Genomic DNA, 12,827 nt, shown 5'->3' with positions numbered 1-12,827 from the left:
TTGTCATTCAACAACTCTGTCATTTAATATACATGAACACAGAAAATCCATTTAAATTTTTATATTCAATGGAATTGCTAGGTACTTGAATTCCTATTACTTTTGAGATTATGAAAAAGACATGTTTAACATCTTTATTTTTCTATTTTGAATGATTTTATTTTATTTCATGTATACAAGCAATAAGAATTTAAAAACTGTGATATTATATGACAAGGTCTTCTTTCATTAGAAGTATTTTAATAATAAATTTTTAAATTACTTACAAAATATAATTTTTATTTAATAAATTTATATATAGATTTAACAAGCAATTATTTATTGTAACATAATCACAATGCCAGGCTGTAATTTTTAATCATATTTAATTTAAAATGTATGCTCTCCACCTGAAATTAGTTGTCTTGCCCCTGTAAATCATACTTTTCCTTTAACAATAAGGTCCTGTCGGTCATCTAACTCCTTTCAGGGAAAAATTTTTGAATTGAAATAACTTAACTTCCGGATTTCATCGGAAGTAATAAATTATTGCTTCTTTTCAATCAATTTTGGCTTCAGTTTTTCCTCCAATCTTCATTTCCTATGGACGCTAAAGCAAGGACACTCGCATAGAATATAATGGAAAAGTATGATAATCCATTTTGACTCCTGTTTTTCGCATTTTTACGCTCCAGGAGCCCAAAACTAGTAGTACCGAATCCGGAACTGCCCATCTCTAACTTTCAATGATTCGTCAATTTGAGTCCCTGTCAAAGATGCTTGCCCACTTCGCTTCAATAAGTAATGGAAATATAGAGAATTCACACGACTTGCTTTGCCCATATTCTACAAAACTACGTATTATTCGATGTTACCACCAAGTTACATCGAAAATCCTGCAGTTAATTTCCCTGTCAGATTGTTATTGATCATATATGAATCCATAGCAATGATCATTGGATTTGCTCTTATTACGACACAAAACGTATTCGTATATACGATTTTATGAATTATGATAAAATATCCACCAAGCACAAAATATTCTAAGAGATTGCAATTGCACATTATCACTGACATTCCTGGACTTTCCGAGGATACAACCAAATGGAGTTGACTGCTGTATATATGATTAGCTTTTAGTATCAAACCTGATGTATTTCGGTATGATCACGTATAGATCATAAAGATTTGCGATCATACCGTAGATTGTCATGTAATAGTAGGTGTATGAGTTTTATGATGGTCGTTACGCAGAGAATAATCCCTATTAAGGCGTTACAGACGTGGAGAAATCACTGAAAACTCAACGTGACCAGTACGTCCTGGCGATACGAGAACCAACGACCGAACTCCCAGTGTTCAGGAAATGGAACCGCATGGCTACTGGTAAGCCGGATTTAGAAGCGAGTTTTGTGGGATTTTTATATGTAATGCTCGTAAGAGGAATAATTTGACGGCCGGATGGTCGAGCAGTCAAAGTGTCAGCCTACCGCTCTTGGGGACCCGGGATCGAATCCGCACGGGTCACCGGACGAAAAACCCCAGGAATTTTTTGGGGGTTGTTCCGTCTGGATATGTCGGGCCCAGTCCCTCATCACCCGGTCGCCCCATAATGGACCTGCTAAAAAGACCCTCTTAGTGCCTACAGGGCGGAGAGTTAAAGTAAAAACGAATATATTGAGACAAAAATAATATGTAAGCCAGAAATTTAAATTTATATTTCATAATTAATGTTACAAAAAGTAAAATATCTTAAAACGTCTAAATTTTCCGATTTATGATAAAAAAGGAAAAATTCTGAATGTAAGATGAACATCTCGGACCATGGATCCAGTCTTGCTTCATAAAAAGCTACCGATATTTTTAATAAATAAATTCTTATATTTTGTTTTAATATTTATTATTTTTATTATTATATCATAATATTAATTAACAGACGAAAATTTATACATTTTTATAAATGCTCATTTTTTTTATATTCATATTGTAATTTTGAAAGAAAACATTAAAGATAATACAAAATATCAAAGTATAAACTATGCTTTCAACAATTCATATAGAGTATAGTTATATGATAATAACGTTAAAAAACAAGAAATTACATTAAAAAATGTTTTTTATTCTTCCTTGGATGCAACTTCTTCATTGTGATGAGCCTGGAGAATAGCGACTGCTTCGTCTACCTTCGCTTTCAAGGCATCCTGGTTCTCGAGCATATGCAATAGCTCAGAATTATCGATTTCTAGCAACATTCCTGTTAACTTTCCGACTATATCTGAATACCAGCACTGAATGATTGAATACAAACGTTCTCCTAACATTTGCTTCTGTTCTTGAGAATTGGCATTGGCAAGCATGGAAGTGCTCAGAGCTTCCTGTTCTTGGATATAACTTGCAGCTTGTTCAAGAATTGGTGGTTGAACGATGGACGGTGGAGAATTACACATGTTAGCTATATATGTCGGAGAATAAGGCTGCGCAATATTGGCAATTGGTACGGCCACGGGACAGGCCGCAGTAGACGGCTCCACAGATGTAACTCTTGTCGATTCTGTTCTGTTCTGTTGTTTAGTGATAGATCTTCCATTCATATTAGTTGAAATGTGTTGTGTTTTAGTTGCTGTGACTGTTGAATGTAGAACAGGAGAAGCGAATTGTGCGAATTGCATGGCTGAGAATCCATCGACGCGCGGATCACTTTGTCTCAAAGGTGGTTGCGTTATCCAGTTCGACGTAGGTTGCATCTGTGGAATTTGGGTTGGAATATATCTTCCTGCAACTTGCGGCATTGTCGGTACAAAATTATCACCTCCTGCTGGTTGGCACATTTGGTTGAAATATGGTTGCCCGTACATTCTAGCCAGTCTTTGCATGTATTGCGAAGCGATATAAGCTTTACGGTCTTCTTTTCTTTGGGCTAGAGCAACGTAAAGCGGTTTAGAAACAATGATTTTTCCATTCATTTCAGTTATTGCTTTGATTGCTTCTTCGGGAGAACTGAAACAAACAAAGCCAAATCCACGAGAATTGCCACGATCATCCGTCATGATTTTGACACTTGTGATGTTACCAAAAGACGAAAATACTATTCTGAGGCGTTCCTCATCGATGGAATCTTCTAAATGTTTAACATATAAATTGGAACCTTGATAACGACTCATTCGTTCCAATTTTAATCGTTCAAATCTTAGTTTTAATTCCACTTGTCTTTCGGCTTTTTTCTGTGCTCTGCCGACATAAAGCTGTCTTCCACCGAGTTCTTGAGCATTTAATTCTTCTACAGCTCTTTTAGCACTCTCGGAATCTTGAAAATTAACAAATCCAAAACCCTTTGACTTGCCGCTTTTATCGACCATGACTTTAGCACTAATGATAGTACCATATTTTTCAAACATTTCTCTCAGTTTATCATCATCTAGTTCATCCCCAAAATTTTTGATGTAAACATTTGTGAATCGAAGAGCTTTCTCTCCGATTATTTTCTCACGTTCTCTTCGAGGAATGAACTTACCTACGTACACTTTTCTGCCGTTTAACAGCAAGCCATTTATCTTAGCGATGGCATTATTAGCTGCTTTTTCTGTTTCAAAATGCACAAAACCGTAACCTTTCGAGTTACCTTCTTCGTCCGTAACCACTTTACACGACAAGATATTTCCGAAAGCAGAAAATGTATTATACATAGCTTTGTTGTCGATGCTCTTGTCTAAATTCTTGATGAAAATATTTCCAACGCCAGATTTTCTAAGCGATGGATCTCTCTGTAACCTCATTATTCGTATCGGTTTTCCTTTAATTAAATCAAAGTTCATAGTATCCAAGGCTCTATCTGCATCTTGAGGATATTGAAAATTAACGTAGGCATAGCCCAAAGATCTTCCTGTAATCAGATCTCTACATACTCTGATGGAAAGAATTGGTCCTACGGTAGAAAATTTTTCGAAGAGCGTAGTTTCTGTTTCATCTGGAGGCAAATCACCAACGTACAGAGAAGCGACAGATGAATTGGAGCTAAAAGAATTCATTTTCTCTTTAATTGCTGAAACTTAATATCCAGACATTCGACGTTCTCCGAATATATTTAAATTTTTGCTTTTCGTATCATTTTTTATTCTTTTAGAACACGGTTTAACGGTTTATATTCTAAAATCTAAATTAATTTACGACATTCACGTGATTCCACGTATTCCAAATCCAAACTTCAAAGGAAACTTTATTTTCTAGATAATTTCAATATTTTCTCCGTTATTTAGAAATTAAAATAATTATTAACGAAAATTAAAGCCTATTGTTATGTTGTTCTTTGTTATTTTAAAATTGAATTTGTATAAATAAAATTTAAAATGAATTTCTGAAGAAACAATTCAAATATATTGTGATTGTGTGTGGTCAATAAACAGAGTTGGTCTGATGCGAAAGCTTACCGCTGTGGGGAATCGAAAAACCCAAAATTTTTTCGGGGGTGGATTTTTTAAAAACCTTTTCCCGCCTTGTGGGCACTAAGATGGCCTCTTAGCAAGCCAGTATGGATTCGGTCTGGCCCACAACTGGGCTACCGGGCGGTGAAGGACGGGGCCCGACATATCCGGAAGAATCTCCCCTTGAAAAATTCCTGAAATTTTTCGACCCCGGGTTCCTCAGAGCCTTAGGCTTTTACTTTCATGGGTGGTTCATCCAGGATATGTTGACCCGCATCTCATCATCCGAATAGCCTTTTATGGAAGTGCCAAACTCACGATGGACCTGAAACACGCCTATCTTAGTTCTCACGAGACAAAAAGAGTTTAAAAAAAACAATAACAAGCAGCTAAATATGCAATCTATACACAGTTGTAATGAATCATTCCATTTTCTTCCTACTAGATTGCTTGTCACCTAGATCCATTATACAGTATATATATTTACTTAGATGACTTGGATTCCCACTTTATCGCCAACAAGCTATATTTATTAATTGGTCAGATATTTTTCATTAGCTAGCAGAAAAACCGCGACCATTTATGATCAATTACTGGAAGCATACAAAAGTTTTTATGCTTATAATTTTTCTTTATATTAATGTATTGTTTATATGTATCATAAAAACAGATTTTTAACTGTTAACTTGATATTTTTATCAAGTTAGCAGTACCTAAATATTTTAATATTTTATTTTTCTTTTAGAAATAAGTCAAGAACTCTAAAGACATTTAATTCATTAAACATTAGACACTCATATATATTAAAATACAATTACTATAATTTGATCATCATCAAATAATATGTGTAAAATGTTTCTGAATTTAGGTTTATTTCAAGAATGTAGTTATCTTTATCCACTTTCAATGATTAAAATTATTCTAAAAGATTGGTTACTTTTCACCCTTAAAAAGTTTATACATAACATGATATTGACAGTAATTTCATGTGTTATGTTTTTAAATTTGAATAAAGTAATAAGTAACCAAATAATCTTTATCAACTGCAAAAAAATGGAATATTTCCTATTTTATATTTTAATTTTACTTACTATCCTTTTGCTTCACCATCACAAATAGGATCAGGATATCTGTGACTTAGGTTAGGAAACAGTTCTTTTCATATCCCCAACAGTTTTTCTTGTTTAAGTATTTCTGGAATTAAAAATTAATTATAATTTTGTATATATATGTTATATATATATAGCATAAAGTAGCAAAGAGTTTAACAGGATACGTCGTAAAGGCCCGGCAACGAAAGTCTTTTTTGGGGGAGTTACCAAATAATAATGAATATGGTCCGATATACGTCTATTTGACCGGCCTTTTGCAGCATTTGAATTCGAGATTTCCAATTCTTAATTCATTGTTTTAAAAACTTTTAATAACTAAAATGTCTTAGGATTTTAGGCTCTATCAGAGGTATTAATTTACATCTGATATGGAGAGTGCCGATGATTTAATGGCATGAAGGTTGAAAAAAGCGAAATCCTACTCGTGTTTAATATACACCCATATACTGTACCTAGCACCAATCTGCATTATATCTTTAGCTTCTGTTGTCCTATTCTAAAACCCTACAGTAATAGAGAAAAACGGAATGGTTTTAGGCTAAAACTTTTTCCGGCGAAACTTGTGGCGCGATGAGTAATGGCATCAGAACACAGGGTAGTTTTACCCAAGATTTACCCTAGATTTACCCTAAATTTATTAAGACTATCCTAAACATTACCATGAGAGTTTGAAATTACCAAAGAAAAACTCCTAAGAAAAACTTTGACCGTGGTCTAAATTGTCATAAGTATTTACTTGGTGTAATTGTTTTACATCTCAGATCTTTTTATTTGGATTATATTTTTATCATAAAGGCTCTCGTATGTAACTTGGCCTGGCCAACAAATACAAAACATTTTACATCTAATTTTATGACTTATTGTTAAATAAATGGATAAAATTATGCAAGGATATTGCATCTGCGTGGCTACATAAGTTTCTCATTTAATAACGTTATAAACACGAGCAATTATTTATTGTGACATGGTCACAATGTCAGGCTGCAATTTTTCGTCACACTGCTTTCAGTTTTAGTAGTGTGTTGTCTCCGTACATCATACTTTTCCTGTTAACAATGGAGTCACGCCGGTCATCTATCTGACTCCACTCAAGAGAATATTTATGAATTAAAATAACGTGACTTCCGGTTTGTACCGGAAAGTTCAGTTATTATCATAACTGAAGTTTCCTAATTTGTTACGACAGCCCTGTATTAATTTATACTCCTTTCTGTGTTGATAACAGATAGGCATTATAACTGAACAGAAAAAAAACTTAAATTAGGCACCGTGCTAACAAAAAATTTACGAAATTTTTTCCGTTGAAAGTGTCGAAACTATTGCAAGTGACGTATCGATGATTTAAATTGATATAATATTGACAGAATATGATACCGTCTACCCGCTTGAAGGGTTTGATTTATGACGGTTGTTTGGGCTTCTAGGATGTGTACTATTTTCTGTTGGTTTTTCGGATAAACTGTTTATCTGACTGTTCATTGCTTCGACCTCTTCTGATTTGTTCAGAAGAGAAATATTAAAATTTTACCTCTGAAGTCCTCGTTTCGTGGTTAATCTAACCTTTAATTCAATCGCGTAATTTCCACTTTTATCATATCGGAGTCTATTGGTTTCAATAAGGAATATTAAAGAAAGCCGGAGTTGTGACTCAAAGGATTATAGACCCAAATTCGAGGAAAAGAGAAAAACCAAAAGATAAAAAGAAGTGAGAAAGGTTGAATAGACCTTCTGTTATGCAAATACTGTATTGATCCTTAATTTTCCAACCTTTCTTACTATTTTTTATCTTTTGGCCTTTCTCTCCTTTCCTGGAATTTGGATCTATAATCCTTTGAGTCACAACTCCAGCTTTCTTTAGTATTCCTTCCTCATTCACACATTTCCAAGTATTTGAAAATATTTCCTTTCCTCTCAAAAATAAAATATGTAGGCCTATAGAGATTTACGGCTTTCTGAAACTTCTTTTTTGAGTTTATGCCGTTGAAATAAATAAGTAAATAATAAATAAATAAATTTGTCGGTTTTGTTTATTTAGCATTTCTTCCAGTGTTACAAGATTTGGCTACTTTGGGCCAAATTTGGTTACTTTTTTTAGTTGGACTTAAAAAATATCATTTGGAGCATTGACTACTTTTTGGGCTATATATTATTGATAAATATATTAGTCGAATAAAAACGGATCGAAAAAGCCTCAGGAATTTTTCAGGTGGTGGTCAGTCCCGATATGTCAGGACCCGTGCTTCTCATTCTAACGCCCCATTGTGGTCCTGCCCGAATCCATAATGGGCTCACTAAAACATGCCCTGCCCAATAGTGGCCAAGCGGTATCGTTCCCCGAATACTAGGAGTTCGGTCGTGGGTTTGCGCCTGGCTAGGACGGGACGGCCACGTGGAGTTTTCCGGGTTTTCTCCACGTCTGTAACGCCAAAATAGGAGCCAGTAACCCTTAAAACACCTCCCGGAAGGCATTTCCCCCTAAGCAGATCGCCCAAATGTTGCGTTACCGTAATTTAACAAACAACAACAATAAAACTAGTATCCAAGGGCGGGGAGTTTTAAAAAACTCCACACAACAAGTAACTTTTAATAGATTTAAATTTCAAATTAACTTTTTCCATTCAAACCCGTGAATATCGCAGGTTGTCCGCCACTTTGGCTTTATTACAAAAATCGGATCGTATTGAAGAGATGAATTACGTGATATGAAACATAACGTCATTGCTGTACCACCTGACGGCTCCAAACTCCATTATATATGCACCCCAGATGCAAATTTTTAACATTAAATCGAGTCACTATGCAACAATAAAATGCTCTCGTTGTTGAGAGAGAATCTATTGTTGACTCGTGCGATTGTTTAATGCGAGTGCTTTTTCAAGTTTTGCTTCGTTTGCAGAGATTGTTTAAAGTGATGTAAGTTTACACTATGATCTTTGTAGATTTAAATACTCTTTAACTTTGATCAGCAAAATATCACAGTTGGCGGCGATGGGTTTCGATTAGAATTGATCGATTTCCTTCGGATGATTCGCATCTTTCCATTGTTAATTTTCCAATGGCAAAATAAAAATTAATAAATAGCCTATTTTAAAATCTGTTATTCCCCGCTATAGTTTATAAATTACATACGTATATATATTAATATCCCATATGAATTTTGTCTGAATCTTAATTAATTAACATAATTCCTCTATTTTCGCAGTTGTTTTGTGTTACGGCACGGCAGTCACCAGAATAGTTCAATTTTTATAAACTAATTCCTCTATCGAACATTAAAAATGGTCGAAAAGATTAAAATTATTATATATAATAATATTCTTTTCTAACAGGAATTAATCATTTTTGCATTAGAAATTTACAATTCAGATTAGAATAGGAATATTTCTCAATTAATTCTCTCATTTTCCTTGGCAGAATGGAGAATTTCAGAGAGTTGAAGAAGTTGCACATCTCGGACAATGCAGAGTCCGAGGATGACGCCTGGTCTTGGCCAGGTGTCATAAGGGTGCTTCCGAAGGATGGTGAGGAGAAGTGTCATACACCGGACGTCAAACGGGTGGTAGTCGTAACTCCGGACGACACCGCCTCGTCTCTCGTCCAATATCTAGAGGGGCGATATCCGGAGGTTCCGGAATGGACGGTGGAGACATCGTCGGGTGAGACCGGAGTGGACAGAAAGGAGTCCGAAGAGCCCGTCGAGCGTAAAAAGCCTTGGTGGAAAAGGTTGTTTTGCTGCTGGAAGACATAAACCTCTTCTCTAGCCAGGCCTTCTTGCGCAGATTTCGACTTTTCATCGAATGTAACATCGCCATTTGGAAGTGACCTTTCACCTGAATATGACACTTACCAGGAATTGACCTTTCACCCGGCTACGACTTAATCGACTGGACTTGACTTTCCATCCCAATTTACAGACAGATACTTCGACACCATTGGAGATTCGGTTAAACAGCATAGAACAACGACAGTGACATCAAGCAGTGTTCTCGTGTTTAACTAAAGACTGTTTAAAAGACTATAACAGGCCAAAACGACTTATATTCTACAGACATTTACATTGTATTTCATCCGCGAAATAACGAATATTCGGCACTAAAAGGCATACCAGACGAAGACCATTTCAACATTGAATTTAAATAAAGCAAAAAATACACGTACTCGGTTTGTGTACTCCACAATCATAATTACTTCAACAATTAAATTTGTATATAAATTTTTATATTTAATAAAACTAATTAAATTTTATGTTAAATGTTTACAGATTCGATATTTATTAAAGTCGCGCATTTTTTGATGAATTTATAATTAACAATAATGTTTATAACAGTTATGACGGAAAAAATGTGTCCGATTCATAACGAAACAAAAATATTTAAATTTAATGAGCCAAATATAATTTGAAACAGTTGGAAGTTTGTAGTAAAACAATGGCACGAAAGATGAAATCACATTATATTTTATTTCATAAAAATAAAAGACAAGTTTTACAAGTTTAACGAAATATTCAGTCCCAAGGACCCTTATATATTTTAATACCTTTCCAAGTGGGACTATAGCACATTAATTTCGAATCTGAAGGAGAAGATGCGGTTGGAAATATCGGTGGAGGAAAAACCGACGTCACTAACCGATCGTAAAGTTCCGGTTTGATCAAGCAATATAAAACCAATCTTACAAAAACCATTACGAAACCTACAGTAAGGAAGACGATGGATACAACCACGTGCATTTCTAATGCCATGTTGATCTTCCCGGAAATAAATAAATAAATAAATAAATAACCTAAATATACTACATTTAAAAGAGAAAAATTAAAATGTTTTTCTATACGCAATAGTTGGATAAGGCAATATAATACATGAGTGATCTACCAATGGGTATTGCGTGCTAGGACTTTCTATAGGAAACTAGCCTCTATTTTGGTATTAGACAAGTGAAGAATATTCGGAAAACTCCACGCGGTGAGGTGCAGAGCCGCGACCGCAAACTGAATCAAAAAGTTCGAGGAGGAATTTTTAACGTTTCTTACACGGTGCCATCCGCCTCCACATGCCTCAAAATATAGATCGATTGCGTCGTAATTTTATTTTATCCCCAAGTCTAATAGAAAATGAATTGTAAAGTGACTTTTACACTATGTTTCAGTTTGTATGTTAAGTTATGGCAACGCAACACTTGGGCGATCTGCCTACGTGGGATGCCTTCCGGGAGGTCTTTTTAACAATTTAACAAAATTTTCCTTAGAAATTTTAAAATAACACTTAATAGAAAGTATTAAGTATATAGTCAAAGCTCAGAACAATGGCCACTGAAGGGAGCATTAAAAAACGGCCGTGGTTTGAAGGTTATTTTTTGTGCAGTTTTATTTAAAACATTTGATGATAGGGAAGCCGTGTTTCTGTAAGAAGCCGACTTCCAGGGGAAATCAGTTAATTGCGCGTCCATTCGTATCGTTTGTTCGATAAGCCAGTAAAAACCGCAGAATTCTCTAAATGTATTTTTAATATCACAATTACATTCCGAGTCGCTAGCCACAATATAAGGGCTAAAACTAAAAATAAAATAATAAAACGTGTGCTGGATATACAGTACATACCTGCTACAAAATATTTTTGATCGGCAAAAGTTTATCAGCCGACAACTGTTTTATTTTAAGTTCAGTATTTTCTTGATGAAGTTTGAGATTTTCTGTTTGAAGAGTTTTCAGTTTCTTCCTATAGATCATCTTTTGCATTCTGCACCGATATAAATCCTCTTTGACTTTTAACAATTCAGACTGCAAAGCAAAATTTTATTGACATAAAACAGCTCAGGATGCTGTGTAGTTGCTGCTTCAGATTTGGGGGGTTCTTCTATTTCCTTTTCTACAGTTGTTACTTGGGAGTGTGTATCATGTAAATCTAATGATTGATTAAAAAATATCAGACAATTAATCTTTAAGTATTTATAAGGAATGATGGGCCACAGAGAGATAGCCCTCAGTGAATCACAGTGGATCTCACAAACCCAGCTCAATCTTTAGTTAACATTTTTTAAATATAAAATGTTCCGATAGATACATCTGTGTGTCACGTGTGTAATTCTCAGCTATAAAAATCACAGTGTAAATAAAGGCGATTAAATATTTAAAATAACAAAAGTTATGAATACAGAAGTGATTTGCATCGTTATATGAATCCTTTGCATCAATGTCGATGCCAGAGGTAAGAACCTTTTCTTTTCGTGCGATTCAAATATTCATATTTTTATTAATTTTCAATTTAGGATATAATATACCAATAAACTCTCATCTTCAGCCAGATACAAAACTATGTCTCGTTATTATTATAATATTTCTACTGATAAATGTGAACTTTTCATTGATGGTGGATGTTACGGAAATGGCAACAATTTCGAAACTTTACAGGAATGTTGCGATTACTGTTCTTGCAAGTAAGTTCAGCGATTTGAAATTCTATATTAAGTTGATAATTACTTTTTAAATTAATATATGAATTTCACGCTAGTATTCTGTTTTTCCCCCAGCAAATTTGGATTGTGAACAATTCAAAAATATATACATACAGGCCTTGGTAGACATTCTATCAAGATCAAGTGGAGAAAGCATTGAAAAGTGGTACTTGGTCACGGGTTCAAACTTCACCAGCTGACTGGGTGCATGGAGTTTGGCACGTTTTCTTCGTGTGTTTTACTCCTTAAATAGAGTCGGTTTCCCATAGAAAGTCCTTTCGGGGAGCACCCCTCCTCAGTCCCGTTGTAAGCGGGCGTGCAAGGCGTGCATTGCAAGCGGGCACGCCTGCAATGCACGCCTTGCAATGCACGGGGGTTGCAATGCCTTGCGTTCACGGGGGCGGTAAATCGAGCGATCGGTCACGTAACATTCAAAGTCATTGTCCCAATACCCACACTACTTATAGCATAAGAAATGTCTTCGCAAGGAGAAAAAAATCCGACCGGAGCGCAATTACTATATTCTTATTTAGCCTATATTATAGCTTGTATACTGGCACAATGAAGTGACTTTTCTTCAACACTAGGCAAGTTTCAATCTTTATTCAGTTAGAACGTTTTGCTATACATCTACGTTTCGGGCATTTGCCCCTCCTCAGCCAACTAAATATATATAAAATATTATATGGATACAACCGAACACAAATAAAAAACTAAAAAACGTACAAAAAATTTTTTGTGAAACATACCTCAATTCGATACAAACACCAAATATACAGTAGAACACCAGACGACTCATAGGTTTACATAACGTTTCCACCATAAATTCCGTTTTATTTTTACAATAACATAATTTGTTATCTTAATT

At 34.9% G+C, this 12,827-nt stretch overlaps 1 protein-coding gene across 1 annotated transcript in view; it reads right to left on the bottom strand.

Annotated features, from left to right (window-relative positions):
* Window positions 1-1,684: 1,684 nt before the first annotated feature.
* Window positions 1,685-12,827, bottom strand: part of LOC111637679 — a 19,760-nt gene continuing 8,617 nt past the window's right edge. Inside the window, exon 2 of the mRNA XM_023383241.1 lies at window positions 1,685-4,025. Within this exon, the coding sequence (XP_023239009.1) occupies window positions 2,097-4,025 (1,929 nt within the window). The 3' untranslated portion in view covers window positions 1,685-2,096. The remainder of the gene's footprint in view (window positions 4,026-12,827) is intronic.

The sequence above is a fragment of the Centruroides sculpturatus genome, unplaced genomic scaffold, assembly GCF_000671375.1.
Source record: "Centruroides sculpturatus isolate CEXI.00-Female unplaced genomic scaffold, Cexi_2.0 scaffold697, whole genome shotgun sequence".
NCBI classification, from domain to species: domain Eukaryota; kingdom Metazoa; phylum Arthropoda; class Arachnida; order Scorpiones; family Buthidae; genus Centruroides; species Centruroides sculpturatus.
Note: the sequence above shows the minus strand (reverse complement) of the source record. Positions and strands in the feature narration are given on the sequence as shown.